Source organism: Alosa sapidissima, chromosome 17 (assembly GCF_018492685.1).
Source record: "Alosa sapidissima isolate fAloSap1 chromosome 17, fAloSap1.pri, whole genome shotgun sequence".
NCBI lineage: Eukaryota > Metazoa > Chordata > Actinopteri > Clupeiformes > Clupeidae > Alosa > Alosa sapidissima.
Genome location: NC_055973.1, coordinates 13561140 through 13582331, shown reverse-complemented (window position 1 = coordinate 13582331; position 21192 = coordinate 13561140). Strand labels below are relative to the sequence as shown.

Genomic DNA, 21192 nt, shown 5'->3' with positions numbered 1-21192 from the left:
GAAAATGCCAGTAAATGCCCCTTGCTCACAAGGGGCTGTTTTTGTTCAAACAGAAGCTTATGGGTGTCCGTGGGTTAAATGGAGCACATAGCGTTCTGAGAGCCTTGACAGCGATACACTTACCCTCTGACAAACTGCCAGAACCTAGCCAGAGTGTAATTCTATTTGGTTAGTGTGAGGACACAGTTGTTTGGTATGGGAGAAGCATTAGAGTCAATGGCAGCAATGCGTCCATGGTCCATTCAAAATGCACAAACACAAAACAAGGTTGACTACATGATTAGTTATTAAAAAGACCATTTGCCTTGGCAAGAAAAGGGCTAATGATAGGGACCTAACAGGATTTCGTATTGAAAAAAACATTGCGTACACTTATTTTTGCACTCATTTCTATCTGAGGTGTGCGGAAAAACCACAGGAAGAACATGCTATTACCAGTGCAGACACAAACTAAATCCCTAATAGGCTCCTGAGCCCAGCAGAGAGTTGATGAAAAGGTCTCTTTGTTGATTTGTATTTTAGGAAACAATCTCAGCGATCTCATTCTGTCTCTCTGCAGCCATGCTCACTCAGTAAGCCTAGATTTGATCATATCGAATAAAGCAACTGCATCTGATTGAGAGTCAAGCAGTTTGGCGTCCTCATGACACAAAAACTTAAAAAGAAGTCAATGAACCAAGCGGAATTCAAACAACATGTCAAGTGGGATAAATCAGTATTTGGCAACTTCTTTGTGGGAGAGGAGACATGTCACTTTTTTTCTCCTAAATAATTATGCATATACGACAATCTTCAACACAGAGAATATTAAAGTAATATAATAATATAAATTAAATAATAATAGCAATGTTAGTTTTGTAATTCTTTCTGAAATGTTTTTTATGCTGTAGGGTAGGGTGGTCATTCAATATATTGTTTTTATTGTTTGATGAATGTTTTCCTGTCCAAAGTTGTACTATTCAAAGAATGATGAATGAGTAAATGGACATAATTGTTTAATAATAATTGATTCAAGTGCTACCCAAAGCATCTGACTTAATTTTCCGCAATGACTCACCACAAGACAGGCTTAATTTCCCTGATGGTTCTGTTTGCAAATAAGATGTGCAGCATGGACTGTGAATATCAGCAGAGATGTTGTTCCAAATCTGCTGAATTCAATTCATCACACACACACACACACACACACACACACACACACACACACACACACACACACACACACACACACACACACACACACACACACACACACACACACACACACACACACACTTGGCTTTGGCTATTGTCTTGCTTATTATCAGTGTTCCTCTTAACATTAAGGACATGCTGTGAAGCCAAGTATACCCAGGTGGATATGCGGAAAGCCCTGCCCGGTGACTTCGAAAGTGGACTCTCAAATTGCCTCCATAACCTGCAGATGTCCCAGAAGCTCCATGGAGGAGGGCCAAACATTCTGTTCGTTACCACAAAAAAATACTTCACATCGTGTGCAACCACAGAGCGGTGATTTATGATCTTGAGAGAGAGAGATACACACATAACGTTCCTATTATTCATTTTATTTCATGATAAAAAAAGCCACGTCTGCTTTCAGCCAAGGTGACTCAGAGAAACTCCACAGAATTTGTTCATAACTATTCAGAGAACCAAACAATTAGTCAGACCGAGAAAAGATGAAAAACAAAACTAATACGGCCTTTGCCTTCCCATGACTAAATGCACACCAAGAGAGTTTCTTTAACTTGTCCTCGCAGATGGAGTTTATAAATATCTCTCTATGTAGACCTTTGATGCTTCAGTGTAGCCACAGAGCCATATTAAACCCTCACTGCAAGCCTCCACTCTGAGTAGCCCTCCTGGATCTTTCATCACAGCTTTCACAGATACTGTATATTTGTCATCATAGAGAACCATTTGTATTAATCAAAGGGCTTCATGTGAGCATGAGGATCTGAACAGAACCTTTAGATCTCGTATGTTTTTGGAGAACCAGTGGAGACTGATTTTCTTTTTCCTGTTGGAGTGGCGAGGCAGCTTTAGGATCGATGTGATCGAGAATCATTATAGCTGTGTAGGATGCTGGAAGGAGATGATAAGTAATCTGCGCTGCTCCGCCTGACGCACAGAGGACGGGAGCTTTTGAGCATTTAGACTCGTCATTGATTTTGCCGTGGCTGCCATCGGCACTTTCGTGGTGGTGTCTGCCTTCGACTTAGAGCCTCCGTTCTTGTCCGAGAATTCCTCCAGAATGGATTGGCAAGGTTATTCTCCTCCGCCTCCTCTCTCTTTCTCTCTCTCTATCTTTTTGAGCGAAGTGGAGGCTGCAGAATAGTCTCGACTCTTAAGGCCCCCTTAGATTACAGATGCTTCACTGAGCACCTGGTGCTTCAGCTCAAGGCTCACGTGGCCGGCTTGTCCACTCTCGGAGGGAGAAAAGGATAACAGACTGGATTAAGATAACGGCCTTGCTGGACAGAGGTATAGATGAGCTGCCTCTGTCACTCACTCATTCTCTCACTCTCCTCTTTTCGTTTTCACTCTCTCTCTCTCTCTATCATCTCCTCTCTTTCGTCTCTCTTGCCCTCTCTTCTTTTTTCTCTTCCTGTCTCTTTCCTCTACCTCTCTCTTTCTCTCTCTCTCTATTCTACTTCTATTTGTCCTGCGGGACATGCTCAACCCCCTGACTTGCCCCTACAAATATGTCAACATGGCAGGTCCTGTTCCTCTACATCTACCACACTGGCATTCACTCCATACAAAGACAATCCCAGTGGGACATCCCAGCTATTGTGGCTCTGGGGAGTGTGAGTGCTTGAGCGTTGTGAAACTTTCTGTACCATCCTATCTCTGGTAGGCGATGGTCGATTTTTACTGTAAATGTTTGACTTCAGGATGCCCTTCACTGTGTAAATATTTAGAATGTTGAGTAGCTGGTCATTTACAGTGCGGGCTGATTAGATTAGATATGAGAGAGTGTCTATGGAAAGTTCCACCGTGGATGACAACAGGGAGTCTGACAAAACCTAGATTTTGTTATATTTATGGAATAGAATTCAGTCCTATGATAGACCTTTCTGCAGTGAGACTGTTCCAGTGTGTGATCTGGTATTCCCAAATAACCCTTATGCATTTAAAATGAAGACCTTATTGGTAAGGAATCAGCCAGAGATGATGGGAACTCACTCATCTGTGACATTAGCTTGTAATTCAATTGGTGAAGGCTGCCATCAATCACATGTGGTGTCAAGTGCTGACGATTTGTATGATTAAATCTTTATGCAGTCATATTTACATACATTTCCAGGTCAAACACCAGTTAAAACAGCATTTTACTTATTTTACACCAGTTAAAACAGCATTTTACAGATATAAAATATAATTAATATTTCACACTACTAAAACATAGACAGTCCAAATGGTCAAATTAGCAGAGATCTTTGAGTCTCTGGTTCATCAATGGAACAGAGTCCCCTAGAAGCTGAGATTTGGAGGTCAACTCCCATTACCTTCAATTACCTGATCTAATATATCCTGGGGAAGCCTGTGGATCTGTTTGGCACGTTTTCCATCAAAGGCTTACTCATCCGTGTCCCTGACAGCGAAATGTTCAGTAAGATTTATTCATGAGCTAAATCTTTAGAGGCCATCATTATATAAATGTGTAATTGCTGAGGTTCAGTCAGGCACTCAGACTAAAATCTAATGAGGCCATTTTTTTTTGTTGCCAAATGCCACAGACTGTAGGAGTTGATATTTGATATTTAGAACTGTGCTTGAGTGACAGCCGAGTTGCATGACTCTCTGTAGTACCTAGAGCATGTGTTCCTCGAAATAGCTGCTGTACAACAACCATAGATCTCTCAGTGAGAGAGAGAGAGAGAAATAGAGTTCAAAACGCTTGTCTCTCTGTCATTTAACAATGGCTGTTGTGCTGTGATGCTTTCAGGAAATGCACCCCTCAAGAGCAACAGATTGGATTTGTTTCAGACTGCGCTACACCTAGGTTGAGAGATTGATTCAAAACAAGATGACTCTTCGTCACTAATCCACACGTGTCTTTGAATGTTTCAACAACACACTGGCATTTGTCTGTAGCCACAGAAATATGAATGCATTGTTTTCCATCGCTGAATAAAGTAATATGGAGTCTTACCTGAAGATACACAGTATTATTATAGCAGTGGTCAAGGAGACCAAAGACACGCTGTGACCAATGGTGTAGCCAATCTTCACCGACCGGAAGAATGTGCCCTGTGAGGCAAAAAGAAACTAGTATCAAAAAACAAAGTTACATAAATTAACGTAATTCCCAACCAAATAAGATCTCATTCACAGGCAATGTTTACACAACTAGGATAAGGCCACTCACATGTCCACAAATGAGTGCCTGAAACTGGGCAATTATCAAAGGATCAAGCAAAAACCCAGGGGGCGGTTAAGAGTTTTCATGTCTCTTCAGCGCAAAATGCAAATCCATTCCGAGCACAGACAGATCCAGGGTAAAGCTAGTCTATTAATTATGCATTTGAATTAACCTCAATATACACTGGCGGCCATTTCATCAATATTTTGAAATGGGGATTGTTTAGCAGCCAGCAAACAAGTAATTAGAAATATAAAAGGTTTCTTTTCCAAAAAGTCCTAAAATGTTTTGAGGGCCTTTTTTGTAGGATTTTGTGGTTAGGGCATTAAACCTCAAAATCGCTGTAAATTCGTCCACCCAACTGAAACATTAGAAATTAAAGTATACTCATATCCTTGATAAGGTCAAAAAATACACTCAGTCTCAAAAAGCTCAATTATAAAGTTGTACGGCTGCAGTTCTCATCTGAACAATATGAAACTGCGAAATTTGTCTCTCCACAGTGCATACTGAAGCTGGCAATAGTGAAGAATGAAATTAGTGAAAATAAAATAGCTCTCATTCATTAATCACTGCTACGTGGACAGAAGGCCATTTTCGAAGCGAATGACCTCTGATGATGACGGGTCACAGCTGAAGGCCTAAAACATGGCCAAACACTCATCAAACTTTTTAGTGACAAGAAACACAAATGTGTACAAATCTATCTTCTTGTCATAGACATGTATCCACGAATGATTCACTATTACACATCCAAGGTGTAAGTAATGCGTTTAGTGTGTTTGCGTTTCCATTATTACAGATACTCTTAAAGTTCATTCAGCTTGCATGGTGTCGGGTAGAACAGTCCACTGTGTTAGCGTGAATCTCTCTCTGTATTTCTCTCTCTGTATTTCCGTCAGGCACCAGTACAGTACAGCACACACTCCCACACATAAAAACATACAGTATGCACACAAGCCCTTCAAGAAGACAAGTATACGACTTCCCACACACATCGTCTCAGACATGTCTACAATACCAAAGAACAAAAGTTTCGGTCAAAATAACGAGTAGACGGGTCATTTCAATATACCCACCGCCCTGCACACTCCGTGACTAAAAGCCGATGTAAGCCACCCAAATCACTTCCTGAAGGCTTGTCACCCTCAACATCAAATTCCTTTTAAAGACCCCACATCCCAAGGACCCTATGGATTAACTGGCTGTAATAGAAATGAGCTGCCCACTGTCTCGCAGCAGGAAGCCCATGCTGGAAAGGCTTTTACCACCTTGTAAGCGCTATTCTTTTTTTCTCCCCAGCCCATCACGGGATATTTGACAGTATATTTAAAGATTTCTGCCTCAACTCTGCCTCCGCAAATACATAAATCGGCTTGGATATGAAAGCCTTTGACAAGACACCTATTACTGTGAGGAATGTTGAGGCTAAATATGGCCCACTTGGAGATGCAATTTTGGCTATTTAGTTTAATTGCCAAAGAAGTCCCACTCATTGATTATGTTTCTGTGTGTAATGCATTGTTATGAATCTGAAATGCATTAGCACATATTTACATTTAATTTATTGCTTACTTTTGTTTTCCATTTCCCCATTCTCTTTATTTTATGGCTCTAATCATATTTAGAGTCCTTTTGCCTCCATGGTTTTATTGATTCCTGATTGCTTCACTTCCTTATGTACTCATTCTTATGCATTTATGCTCATTCCACTGGCTTAATAGGCCACATATGTAGCCAATTTAAAGGAATGCCCTGCCAATTCACTTATAATTTTCTAATACAAATGTTATTTAGCACCATGGACCACTGACAACTTTATGAAATCCCTACTGTCTTTATTAACACAAATAGGGGCCCATTCTGTGGGATGCCACTCAGGTCCTGTGCTTTAATCCCGATGATTGATTTTCTCTTGGAAAAGATATGGAGAGAGTTGCAGTGCCATAGCATTCGGCATTCTGATCAGGCCCTGGAGACTGTTTGGGTGAGTCATTGTGGTGGTGCACGCTGCCCGGCCGGCTAAAATGAGATGGAGAATATTAAAGCACCGACTCTGACAATCACACGGGTGTCCGGGACGGGGGGAAAAAAAAATCAAACTCATGCTTTCATTTGGTTCAGGTGCCATTTCTGTTTCATTCTCTTTCGCCAGAGGGTTAGGGTACATGTACACACACTCTGAAAAAAAATATGAAAGAATGAAAGAGAGAAGAAAGGAAGAAAGAAAGAACGAAAGAAAGAAAGAAAGAAAGAAAGAAAGAAAGAAGGCAGGATGTGACAAGAAGAAGGAAGGGAAGGAAGAATGAAAGAATGTGGAGGAAAAAGGAACAAGGAAAGAAGGAACACAGACAGAGAAAACAATATTAAACTTTAAAATTCAAACAAACAAATAATAACTCCTTATACTTACATCATCATTTGTGCTGTTCATGTTGTAGCCACAGTTCACGGCAATGGCCATGGGTTGCATATCCGACCAGCCATCTGCAGTACAGGTCTTCGAGAGGTTACCTGGGCAACGCGGAAAAACAAGCTAAGGTTAGCCCTCTGCTAACACCCAATGCAAACAAATGGCTCACCACCATAACAAAAACAAAACACCTGTTGATTTCACTTCCAACATCGTACTATAATTGCATGCCAAGGCAGCACCCCATGAGGTGAAGAGGCGAAGGGTGTGCAGATAATTAAATGTGGATTCTTTTGTGGACGTGGACGGTTTGACTTGGAGGACTAGAGCGGGCCCCCCTCCCAGGGCCTCCATTGTTGTGTGTCTAAATGAATCACTGCTGTCCGCAGAGGAGCCATAGGAGAGGGACCCCACAGGCGAGGTGACTCCATGCAGGGACGCTTTTTACTGAGGTGACCCTAACAGGCCACCGTCCTGCACAGAAACCCCTAACAGTGAATTATGAAGGGAGGAGCGGCGTCCTGAGAGGTAGACTAATATTTCCCAATGAAGGAAGGAAGTGTGTGTGTGTGTGTGTGTGTGTGTAAATGTGTGGGTCTGTGTGTGTGAACGTGTGTGTGTGGTGGTGGTGGGGGGGCTCGCCCTCTGGGGGGGTCTGTACCGCATTCTAAACTGGGCCAGGCAAGCAGACAGGGAACACAGGCTGCAGGCTCCATCTAGGCACTTTACTAGAGGTTCAGGGATCTTCATAGCAGACAGAATCATGGACTCCCACTACTTTACAAGAGCTTTAGGGACCCTCTTGTCGGCGATGATGATGTGGGGTGACTTCAGATATAAGAGACAAAAAAGTGTGTTGTGCCACCATTCTTTTGATGTCACATCAGCACTGATGCTGGTAGACACGTGTAGCATGCTATAAAGCTAAAACACCTGGAGAGTATCATCAATTACCCTCAAAGATATCTTAGATCAGTTTCACACTAATGTATCCTAGGCATCAAAGTCATTAACGAACAAAGGATACATTGTATGCTCTTACATACACGGCATGAATACACAACTAGTCTGGGCACTACAGAGACTGCGGAAAGACAATAATTGAGTCCTCATTAGGTGTGCTATATAAACAATACATTTCAGGGAACAAAGACAACAAAGGCTGTCACAGCAAAAATACTGCATTTGCTGCCTTGATGGGTGCTAAACAATGCATGTCATTGATGACAAACACAGTGTAAAATTGCAGTTAGCTATGCTTTGGGACACTGAGAAAACACCAAATGTCTAACACCAAATGGCATCCAGGTGCACTGATTTGCTGTTATTGTTGAAACTGGATTAGATTCTGAAATATGCACTAGTTTAGAGTATGACTGAGTGTGAGTCCATTATTTCAATGTTTTTTTTTTGTTGTGTGTGTGTGTCGTCATTTAGAAAGGGGTAACTGTGTCATTACATATTGTGTAATGTTGATGTGTGCCCTTCACATTGTCGTAACAGCAATCACATCACCATGCACAGATTGTATACAGCGATTGTATACAGATTGTGTACAGTATAATTCCAAAAAACAATCAAGCAACCTAAGAACATGCAACACATTAGCACCACATCAAATGATTGCAATCAGTAAACAATAGAATTCTACTGCTGCATATACAAACTCACGCATGTACAAACACAAACATAGATACATGCTTTTTTGTGTAAAAAAACATCATTTGTGTATGACATAGAGGCATACACAAATACAAATGTATGTGTAAACAAGTCTTGCACACATGCAATGCTAGTCAAACGTACACAAACAATCTGACTCTTGTCTTTGAAGAAGTGCCATCTTATGAGTGAGTGATGGTGTAAACAAAAAATTGAAACACTCAAATATAAGATATCTGAATTATAATTATTATCACTTTCTAATTCCCTTCAAAACACACACAGGCTACATGAGGGATAATATGATGATATTAAGTTCTGGTATTTGGAAGAAAATTGATATTCACATATTCTGTGTCCTGGAGCTACTTTGGTCAATAAGTAAAAACCTCTTTTCGGGATCACATGTCTCAGCGTATCTATTTTTTGATTAGGCTGCCATAACAAAAGCTTGTGTTGTGATTTGAGCCTGTAATCTTTCCCAAGTGAGAACCCAGCTGAAAGCACAAAAACACCTCAGAAGGCATTAGACCATAAATTATTTTTATCTTCTGATCTAGTAGGGAACACTTACTAAGGCTGGAGATTCATCATGTAGCATCTCATAGCCCGAATCCTGAAGCTGTTAGGGGTGTGTTGCTTTGACACCCACACATGTAAATCAAAAGAGTGCTCTCTTAAGTTAGAAATGCCTTTAATGATGAAGGCTCTTGAGTTGACAGGCTGCAGAGAGGAATCACAGTGTTTCGTAAAGCATATGGCTCCTATCAGTTACTGTGCACCAAAACACAGCCAGGAGAGATTTCTGTCTGAAAAAAAGTTTTAGTCAAGAACTGTTTCTCAGGGAGGGTGAAGCAGAAACAGTTTGTGGGACAATGGTATTGAAAGCAATTCGAGAACTGTCAAGTGGCACAAACCCAATCAACTCCTGTCGATATGGGAGGTACAGTACATGTCCATATGTCGGCACACTCTATTACGAATTCTCTCAAGGGCCATCCAACAGATGTTTGCTTCAGATGCAGTTTTGTATCTTATTACTACTGGGGTTTATCTTTCCCAACCTGTTATTGCTCAATTATGGAACAAAAGACCTACAGCTCTCTGGAGTTTAAACCAATTACACTACTCATGTAAAGGGCCAGACCAAGCCACAGGAAGTGTAGGGTATCTGCAGAAAGGTGCTAATGGAAATGCTAAAAGGAAAGTTATAACCACAATTTATGGCATCTAGCATCTGTTCTGGATAATATTTAATTTTTTTTATTTGCTGAGAGCATTTTGTTCATGCATGTTTGCCCAAACGCCTTCCTTCATGCTTAACTGTCATGGCCGAATAAACTGTCATATTATTTATATGCCACACCAATCATTTTTCCCAGCCCTTGTTTGCTGTCAAAAGGCTTTTGAGGTCTTTCAGAGCAAGAGCCAGAGGAGGTAATCCTTATGCTGTGAGCTGAATAGCTTTTTGTCACACTTAATGGCATGAGCTTTCCTTTGCCATTCTAAGGTATACATTTAGAGATAGAGAAAACAGCACATGGCAGAAGTAGGTTAGATATCACTGCTGCAGTTTATTACAGGAGGACTGAACGCATCCATATGTCCAAACCCATGGTACATAATAAATTAGAGGGCTGTATGAATCCTGTTTGGCATAAGGTTCCTTGACCTACTGAACCACTGAGGTTCAAACAAACAAGCTTGGGTGAGAAGTTCTGGAGCTACTAAAAGCCGAAGCCATTCATGCTCACTAACTACTGTATGTCTGATGTATGGGGAAATTATTTGATATCGTTTGGCATATGGCTCCTTCTTAGAAGCTATTTTTACCACCTTGCCCCCCCCCCCCCCCCACCACCACCACCACCACCACCACCACTTCCCTCGAGTATGAAAAGAGCAGTGCCGTTGAAGAAGGAGGTTGAGAGGAAAAAACCTGGAGAGACATCTGACTCTTAACAAGTAAAATTATATTTCATTAGAGTCTACAGATGGCAGGTATCTGTTAGTGCAGACCTCCAAAAAGATTATTAATGTTTTGGTGTACTCTTCAGTTATTATACTAGAAATGATCAGGCAAAGGCTCTAAAGATGCTTATTACAGTAAGAAAGCTGTACTTTATCACATCGAGATGGTGTTATTAGCTACCATTCATTTTAATGTCATACTGTTCTGCCTCATCTGCCACTTTAAAATCTTTGTAACATGAAAAGATCATTAAACAACCAAGACAGAAAAATAACAGATGACAATCTGTTATTTCCAGAAACCAGGATGTGAGTGGCTAATCACAAAAACACCAAACTTTAAATGGATTTAGAATAACTTCAGACATCAGATGTCAGACTAGTTTCATGACATTCTGAGCCATTCAGATATTGATATCTGATTTTAAAATATCAATTCCCAGTCAATAACTCTTCAGAAGCTGCACCTTGCACAGCTCAATAGGTTGTATGTCACTGATGGTATTTCTATTCCTATTCCACAGCCATGCCCCAACCGCTGTATAGCACATTAAAGTCATCACACTTATGCTTCTCCTCAGCACGGTACCCATTTATTTATATAGCTCTCTCATCTGTGACCTCACACAAACTCCTCAGGGATTCTCATAAGTTCTTGGAAAGCCATATTGCTCTAAATAGAGGAAAAGAAAACAGAACAAATTGGGAATTTATTTTCCAATAGTTAGAAGTGTTCTCCAGCTGAATAACCAGGGTACTACTGAGGGTAAATGCTTTATCAATGCTCAAGAACATTTTTTTGTTACAAGATGCTTTTGTGACAAGCCCGAAAGATCCTTGGTGGAATCTGTTTTTCCCCTCTGCAAAGCTTTCCTGGCTAACAATCAAACATAGAGCTTGTAGAATGTAGTTTAAGTAACATTAAGCATTGAATGTAACAGCTCTGAAGACAATATCACATCTAGCATAAGCAAACCTGGGAAGTAAAAAGAGTACACAGAGATATTCTAAAAGGGGAAAATCCAATCCCCTTGTAACAGCATTTTATTTTATTTATTTATTTATTTATTTTGCCTTGGGCACATTACTGCTGACAGGTGAGTTCAGAAACCACCACTGTTATGGATAGATGCCTCCATTTAAATCCTCTCCACCACGCCCCTGCCAACCGCCACTCACCCAATGGTCTGGCCTCAGAAAATCACTTGTTCACTCACTGTGAGCCTGTAGGCATGACGCACACTAGTCTTACACTAGTGGCTGTTTTCTGGTAGACTACATATTTGTGGAAATATGAGAAGGTGCTATTTCTTTAGCTCAGGGAGCTACCATCATCCAAGATCAGAGTTTCGCATTCCCAGAAGAATGTATAGCCTACATGACATGAACACACAATACACACTTTATCTGATCGTTAGTCTCTTTGGATAAGCGTGTTTGCTAAATAAATAAATGTAAAGCTCTTGCTGCTCATTCTCATTAGTGTGTGAGATGCATAAAATGATTGTGACACACATGATTTTTGGCATTTACGACATGCCGCGGTTTGTGTCTAGCCAATGTCAAATTTATTACAGTAATTGTGGTAAGAACCTAACAAAGTGTTATGACAGGAAGACGGCGTGACGCAGTCTCTTCGTCAGGGGCAATTAGCCAAACAGGCGTGCATTATACATCACTGGGGAAGGGATTACTGCATGGACTCTAGCGCCTGATTTACGATCTGGTTTATGGCCAAGATGCATGTGCATACACCTCGCCTTAATCAACACTGGAAACAGTCTGGCATTATCCAGTTCCAGTGATGCAGGGACATACATGGGAAAGGCTGGGACTAGAGCACAATTACTGTAATGGTTGTGATGACCACACTGTGTGACATTTTTATGGTTAAGGTTCTGTCTTGCCACAGCTAGAAGGAGGCTCTGTGGTAGTAAACACTGTGGGAAGCTTGTGCAGTGTGAAGTTATTGTGGCCATATCATAGCCGACCGTATAGGAAACCACAAAATGCAAATCACACACACATTTTTTGGGAAGAAAGGAAAAACATTCCTCTAAATTGTATCCCTGTTTACAATTTACACAAATGAACAGTGCATGGCACGAATTCACAGTGCAATGTTATGTCACATGCGGCATATGTGTGGTTTCACGCCCACAGCAAAGCAATATGCTTTCACCGAATGAGCAATGGAGTGCAATGAAGTGTGTGTGTGTGTGTGTGTGTGTGTGTGTGTGTGTGTGTGTGTGTGTGTGTGTGTGTGTGCGTGGATACATGTGTATATTTGCATCTGTGTTCATATATTATTGAGGGTTGTGATGGCCCAATGGGAAGTGACACTGCAGCGGAGGTCCCATCCTGCCTGGAAGCAGCAGAGGGCTGCAGGGGCTGCCACACAGGACCGTGCAGCAGTGCATGTTGAAATGCGTTGCAGGCCGGCAGAGTCCTGCCATGGGCAGAGACAGGCCAGGAGTGGGGGTGGGTGGGTGGGTGGGGGGGGCAGCGACAGGCGAAAGCACTGGTGTGGAACACGGCGCGCGGAGAAGAGAACGCACCCGCAGGCGCACAAAGCAGGCCCTCAGCCCAGAGAGCCCACGCTGCCTCCCAAACTCAGCCAGTGGGATAAAGAGGCCGTCTCTCACCAGTGACAGTGAGAGGAAGGAGGGAGGGAAAGAAGGAAGGGGGGAAAGAGAGAAAGAAGGAAGTGAGGTATAATAAAGGAAGGAAGGGAAACTGCTTTCCTTACTGATTGGGTGTGTACACTTTGAGGAGATAACACTTCCAACACAATAACACAATAGGTGTCACATTATTCATAGTTATTCATCATCAGCAAAAAAAGGATTCATTGTTTACAAGTCGCTACATGAGAGATAGAATTGTAATTATACATGTGGCAACTGGAACGTTCTGGAATTTGAAATTGCAGAGCATTTGAAGAGCAATGACAGAACAACAGAATTGAAGTGAATTAGCACACTTATACGTTCCAGTGGCAGCTGGGTGTGGGGTGATCCTGGCTGTTTCGGCTTTGATGTGCAGTCTGCGGACCTCAGCCAGGTCTGGGCCAGAGGCGTACCGGACCGGCGCCAGCCGCTTGAGCGGGGTAGTGATTGCTGGTTATCGTGCGCTGGAATCTAATGACTCGCGTAGCCGAACGCTGACCCGGGATCTGCGCTGGCACTAATCCCCTCAGCTGTACGGCACAGCACAGCACAGCACAGCGCTGGAGGAAGGATTAGCTCTTGGTGTGTGAATCGGCCCTGCTAATTAGCATGTTTTTCCATGTCTGTCTGTCTGTTTGTGTGTGTGTGTGTGTGTGTGTGTGTGTGTGTGTGTGTGTGTGTGGTGTGTGTGTGGTGTGTGTGTGTGTGTGTGTGTGTGGGTGTGCATGTGTGGGTGCGTGTACACATGCATGTGTATGCCAACGTGTGTGCATGTGTGTGTGTGTGTGTGTGTGTGTGTGTGTGTGTATTTGCATTAATGTGTGTGAACGTCCAACAAGAAGAGGGACGGCTGACGGATGAATTTCTTTCATCATGCACAAGTTCCCCTAGAGGTACACAGCATAGACTAGACAAGGCTGGGTTCAGCTGCTGTTTGTTCAGGCACAGTAGGCTACACTTAGTATGAGATAGACACCTTACAGCTAAAGCTGCTTTCTCTTCCCATGTTTCCTTTTTTCATCTCCAGCTGTGTTTCCTTCCCTTTTTTTCCAGGAAGTTTGATGAAAAGAACAGGAAAGTGCCCTGGGGGTAACGTTGGTCTCTCCAAAATCACTGTAATTTCAGGCAAGCCGATGAAATACACAGTCCGTAGCTCCTAAACGAGCTAGAGATTGGAACAAAAAATGAACAAAACAAACACACATAAAAAATGCCCCTGCAGATGGTCTCCGGCCATGAACATTCATATCCTGCTCTGAAACAGCTGTGCAGTGGAACACCGTGGCCAGGTAGGATGAAATATGGAGCAGTAAGCCACACACACACACACACACACACACACACACACACACACACACACACACACACAGTCACAGTCACATCCTGATTCACAGAATTCTTTATTTTTTAAGCACAGAAAAAAAAGCCCTCCAAAAAAGTAGCCCTCACTCCAAATAGAGAATTACACAGTTTTAATTATTAAGAGTTACCGCGGATCTCATTTCACGTGAACTCGGAGCACACAGGCCTTAATTCATTGCTAGGACTTAATTCATTACCGTCACCACTTCAACGTTAATTCACTCCGAGGACTAGTCCATCAAACAACTTGACATGCTCCAACAGCGTTTGTCATACAGTAGCACACAGTCCTCCCCTCACATCTCCCTCTCACTCCAGCCGTGATAATGGGTGACATGTCCATTGTCTATCGCCATCACAGAGTTAAAGAGCTCAACCCACGCTAGCCAGCGCTAGTAAAGGCACAGGAGATCTTGGAGCCATGCATAATCCATGTGAATTACCGCAAGTAAATGGCTAATCATAAGGGTCGTATCTGGGATAAACCAAGACCTACCCGATACCATATCTGTTTTAGAAATGACACGGAAAAGACAGGCAGATCCATCATGCAAATGCACAAGGGTTGCAGCTTGAATTTACCATTTGAGTTCTGACACAGGTGCCAAATACTCTCTATACTATGCACTCATCACTAATCTTTATGGAAACCAAATATGATATGTCTGCTCTTTTCCCTAAGCTAAAATATATCCTGTTTTTCTCTTTCTCTACTTACACAATCTTAAAACGAATGTGTTGAAAACTTCAAACGAATGTGATGAAATAATTATTTCATCATTTCTTAGCCAATTGAAACTAATGATGGACAAATTAGAATAAGATCTGTTTCCTGCACTGCATCAGGTAGTGCTGAACTACTTATGAGTAAAAGATGTTCAGCATTTTCTTTATAACAAGCCATGACCAAAGTATTGCCAACTTTATAGACCTCTATTATAATGGAGAGCAGTTAAATTACATATTGCAAAATTTCTGCTGAATGAAAATACCATTTTCACAGTGAGACAGTATATGAATAATGAATATAAAGCGAAGTTAATACTAGGCTCCTGGATATACTATAATGAATCTTTTTTTCTTTCAAATGTGACAATATGAACAGAAATAGTTTTTAGATGAAGTGTGTGTGTGTGTGTGTGTGTGTGTGTGTGTGTGTGTGTGTGTGTGTGTGTGTGTGTGTGTGTGTGTGTGTAGTGTGTGTTCCACACTTCTTCCACATTTTGAGGTTCATCCTAACTGCCTGTACCAACTGAGTCTGATTTGCTGCTCAGCTTAACGCCGTCCCATCCAATTATTAGAACTGCCGCTTCTTCGCAGTGACAGCTTGCATGCAATTTGCCATTGCTGGAGGAACTTAAGTAGCTCTGCCTTTAAAACTTGACTGAAAAGCTCAAAGAGGAGCCTTGAATTGGGAAAGAGAAAACATCTTTTTGAATTGGACAGGGCCAGGGGAAAGGTTCTTAACATGCCAGTAGGTCAGTTGTGGTAGACTCACTTGTGGTAGTAAGTGACAGATAACAAAAAGAAAGAACAGAGAGATCCTGAGTGTGTGTGTGTGTGTGTGTGTGTGTGTGTGTGTGTGTGTGTGTGTGTGTGTGTGTGTGTGTGTAAGAGAGAGAGAGAGAAGCTAGGTGAGCCTTGAGCAAGTCAATTTTCAGACCCACTTTATTATTTGGTGGATTACAGAAAATAAAACAGTTTTCACATGTCTATGGATCAATTTTTCATGCTGTTCAGTACAAATATGTACTTGAACTGTAGCGAAATCACCTCGGAGGAAAGAAAGAGACAACATGAACAACACACACACACACACACACACACACACACAGACACACACACACACAGAGAATGTTAAGGTACTGTATTCTGAAGGCCCAGTGAATGTACCATTGCTGAATGGATGGTGGATGGATGACAAACACGTTCCGGATCTTGCCCACAGCAGGAACACACACACAAAGGAAAGTGACGACAAATCATCAAATAACGAGAGCCACCATAATCCCTATGCACATAGTTCTGACCTCACTGCGTCAATATGTCAGCCAATTCACCCTGACAGATCTCCCGTAGGCCCTGCCCACAACATAAACCCACTGTGGTCAATAACTATTTTACCGTATCATCTGTTCCAAGTAACTACCAACCTTTTCATACACCATTTTGTACTGCATAAGCCGTACTATATTTCACAAGTATGTCATTCTCGTGTTTCACACAAAATCAGTTGCACACATTTCTTCAACTCCATGAAAGAATTTCCTGTGTCATGTCTGTCAAGACACTGGTTCACTGAAATAATCACTTGAACTTCATACCATATTTATTTCTGCTAATGCCTGTTTATTTCTGTATTTCTGTTTATACCCTGCAAGTTTCTGGAGAGACGAATAGTTTGGATTCACATTCCCATATTGGACTTATTTGGTAACACCACAGACAGCATGGTGTGCTTTTATCATTGGATTACATAACTGTCATTTTTATCAACTGGCAAAGAATGTCACTGACACTGTTCAAGTGCACAAACTGACATAAAAATACCACAATGCTGAGATCATGCATCTTTGTCAAAATATTGCCATTTGTATTCAATCACTTGGAAGGCACTTTCATCCAAAAGTGACTTCCAATACAAGTAAGGTATGCATTTTTTAGTATGACTGCTCCTTTTGCACTATCACTCACATAGACATCTAATGGGCATTTAAGTCAATATTTGCCCACCAGCTTCTTGGTGGTATCTGAATGGACACGTCACACAATGGCCATAACACTTACCTTTGTGTTCATTGTTGAAGTGACTGAAGTAAATTGGACAGGGGATGGTGACAACTTCTCCCAAGCTGGCTGTTGGCCAGCAGGCTAACATTTCCCATGTTCCCTGGCACCCTGACCCAAGGGAGAAAGGCAGATTAATGGGGCAAGTCACATGCTTAAAACATACTATAAAAACCTATAAGAAGCATGTTAAAACCGACACAATAACTATCCACATGACTGACCACATTTTAATCACTTTGTCACAGAAAGTAGTTTTGATCCATGTGACAGTAGCAAAACAATAAATGATAGGCTGTGTTTGCCCTAGCCTATATTTAAGAGTGCATTATGACTTACAAACACTGAATAGCTGAAAATGTAATGGCTTGCCAGTCAGAGGACTAAAAAGATACAACTCAGGAATGCATTACATCTGCCTCTAGACAGTAGGTGACCAGGGACCATACATTAACTTTGATTCCCATTTCAGACTTTTTAAGTGCATTATTTTGGCAACAATCAATATGTCAATTCAAGCACTGAGGGACTAATTTATGTGAACACTACATAATGGCAGGCTTTGAAATGAGATATTAAAGCATATTTGCAGCACATGGGCATCTGGAAGAATCTGTTTCATTCTTTCCCTGTGCGCCAGTCTAAAATTAACATGTGAATTATCCGCCTATAAACAAATGCTATTCAGTCTCTCATCCACTCTTTCCAGTTTCGGGTAAGAACCTGGATGTTGCGTCAAGAATTGGATTTGGTATTTTTTATTTAAATTTTGCCTGCTATTATGGCCAACTTAATAGCTCTGGTTAAATCCATTAATGCCCTGTAAATTCCATCGTCAAAGGATTTATGAAAAAAGAGTGCGGGCACAGGCAGCCACCAGATCCATGAGTCCCCTATTTAGTTTATCTTACTATTCATGCCTTCGGCAGGGGGAGACGTTGGGAGATCTGCATTAGCATAAGGGTCACCGTCCCTTGTGATTGGGACCAGAGGTTATTGACACAGTCGACACGTTCACACTCGTGAACACTGAACACGAGGACCTCTGAATCCTGGCTTAGCAGCCTGTGAACGAGGAAGAGCTCTCGTCAGGAGAGAGGAGAGTGCCAGAGAACGACTCCCTGAGCAGCACAGGGGAGATCTGGGGCTGCACTGTGAACAGATCATACTCGACTGCAGCTAGATGCTGACACTGACCCCTGTGGAAATGAGGATTACCTCCTACCATATCTACCTTTGGCACGGTTTTGTCTGTTTCTTGGGTCTGACTCACCGGGCTACCTGAATGAACTATGTTATATATTATATGTCAACCAAGCCTTGGAAGAAGTCTGCTCTGAGACTTCGTGCCCCTCTGTTGATTTCTCTACTTGGGATTAAGTGCCTTGCTCAAGGGCACAACGGTGGAAGCCAGGAATTTAACCCACAACTTTTCAGGCTACTGCATGCTAGGCCAGCTCCTTAACCACTACACTACCACCGCCCGATCATCAGTGGAGTTTAACTAAAGGCTGCATTCACAGTGTGACAAAACTTAAGTCTGAGGACTGTAGCTTCTTATCTCATAGCTAAGTCAGATGTGCTAAAGATGCTGGTTACAACTTCACTCTCAAATGTCAGGTTCAACAGATGGGGGGCCACGCTGTCCTGCTGCGCTAGGCGTGATCAGTGAACATAATCCACAGTCTTTTTGATGTGTAGATGGACCCCCAGTAGGCTGCCCTTGAAAGGCGACCCTCGGAGTATGTGGAATGTTTTCCAAATGGCAGACCCCACAATGCGTCAATTGGATCTAATTTGAGATCTCAGATAGAGAGGGAAATGCCGATAGATAGGAGAGATGAGCCTGAAATGTTTCGGCTGATACCCTGGTTCACCACATTTCCTTTGCTCCATAGACATGTATTTCCCCTCTAATTTCAATTTCAGAAGGGAAAACATGACAGTTATACTCGTCTTTGTCTAAGGCTTAGCTGTGGTATTATGTCCTTGAGGCAAAGCTGCTCAATGGATTTGCCTGTTAGAAGTTGTGAGTCATTCAAAGCATTGTCGTGCTGTACATCGGCACAATATGCTGAGGAACATTTGTGGTCTTCACATCAAACTGGCGAATGGGTCTACCAGTGGACCTCATAAATGCTATTCAGCCCGACTCTTCTTCCATTCGCCCACTGTGACGGACTTGACTTTTAAAGCATCCTTCCACATCAAAAGAATTGCCAGTGCTTCCGTGATGGCCAAAGCAACAGCCTATCAAAAAGATGACTCACCCCGAATGGCCTATTACATGCCCTGGTGGTATTTTTGTGCTATGATTTGTACAAACATTCAACTCTGGGGGCCTCAGGGTTCCGGAGGGGGTATGTGTGCAATAAGATATAGTTCTTTCTGCAACAGCTTTATTGTATTGCAAGGCAAAGGTCAGCAATCCCTTGGCACTAACACTATCGGGTTCCCTTCACTTTTGATTACAGGCCAGGCAATGGATGTGCAATGGATGTGCAATGGATGTTACTGTTTTACATCCAGCAACTCAAACCTTAAGCCATTGGCAACAAACTGTAATACTCAAAGAAGTAATACCCAATGTTGCATCATAGTGGACAAAAGTGGACAGGATGGTGTGGACTGAGTGGAACTGAGTGGAAATAAAGTGGAAAAGTATTGTCCTTACCAATAAAATCTAACAATAAACACTCAAATGTCTAGTGTTTAAGTAGAGTTTCTAGAGCCATTCATGTATCTAAACAGATGCTTTACCCTGAACATTTGTTATTAAGAAAAAAAACATTTTATTTGATTTATTGTGGAGTTTGTTTCCCTTCACCATCTGAGAAGCGGAAAGCTGCCTAGAGTATCTCTAAGATGGATAGGTGAAGCTGGAGAGCATGCATGGTTGCAGTCTGGAATGTTACCTGATGTGACATTTTCAGCCAGTCTGCTCTCACAGCGCTCTCGTTCCTGTGTAATTTCATTTATAATGTCACACATCTGCACACAGAAACCCTGTAGAAATAGAGGCAGATAGAAAGTGGAAATAGAGAAGGAAGAGATGGACAGAGAGAGAGGGAATAGAGAATAGACATATATAGAGAGAAAGTGAGCGACAAAGGAAGAGATGAGAAGAAAGAAGAAAAAAAGGAGAGAAGAGAGAAGAAAGGAAAGAGGACATAAAGAGAGTGGTTCAGTAACATCACGGCCAGAAAATGACTCTCCATCTGAGCATCTTGACCTTTACGGCAGTCATGATTCCTTACACTGTTATGACATTCTTTACATAACATTACATTTCACATCACTTACTCAATCCGGCCCAACATTCTCTCTAAGACGCTTGAGCAGCGAGTACAACCAGGCAAAAAAAAAGAGGCCAATTTCCTCTGCCGGCAACGGACGACAAAGCCCACCCATGCCTCGAGTCTTGTAGGGTGGGAGAAAGGAGTGGGGTGGGGGGCGCGTGTAAGGGACATGGAGATGGGGGAGGAGGAGGGGCGCTGAGTAAGAGTGGCGATTGCTCAGCATGGCCGTCAACCAACTACGACAAACCCAAGCTGACAGTCACCGGCAGAGAAGCCGTGGGTCAGTGAGAACAGTATGCGGTGGTTGGGGACGAGCGGCACGAGAAGGTCAGGAGAGATGCGCCGCACGCAGGGGGGGGGAAGGTGGGGTTGGAGAGGTGTGGGTATGCGTGTTTGGGGGAGGGGGGTACAAAGGGTGCGTTCAGTGGGGAGCCGATTCAGCTTTTTTGTATATACATGGCAAAGGGAGGATGTCGATCACCACCTCCATTTCCCGAGTTATTTTGTTCGGAAATGTAGGGGGTTGTGGGGGGAGGACAGTGAAATCACGCTCGGTTCCAGTTTGACGCTCCAAAGGCTGTCTAAGGACATCTTTGAGTCCCTTGCCCTTATCTACACATGTCAGGATAGTACTGATGACTTGAGCTGGACTGATAACAA

General features: G+C 42.4%; 1 protein-coding gene across 4 annotated transcripts in view; it reads right to left on the bottom strand.

Annotated features, from left to right (window-relative positions):
* vipr1b (vasoactive intestinal peptide receptor 1b) overlaps positions 1–21192 on the bottom strand; it is a 57616-nt gene that overhangs the window by 22248 nt on the left and 14176 nt on the right. For 3 of the 4 annotated variants that reach the window (XM_042068434.1, XM_042068435.1, XM_042068436.1), the window contains exons 2-5: positions 20149–20239; positions 17234–17344; positions 6783–6883; positions 4160–4257 (exon numbers count right to left, since the gene is read on the bottom strand). In XM_042068434.1, the coding sequence (XP_041924368.1) occupies positions 4160–4257; positions 6783–6883; positions 17234–17344; positions 20149–20239 (401 nt within the window). The remainder of the gene's footprint in view (positions 1–4159; positions 4258–6782; positions 6884–17233; positions 17345–20148; positions 20240–21192) is intronic. The other variant, XM_042068437.1, reaches the window with a different exon arrangement.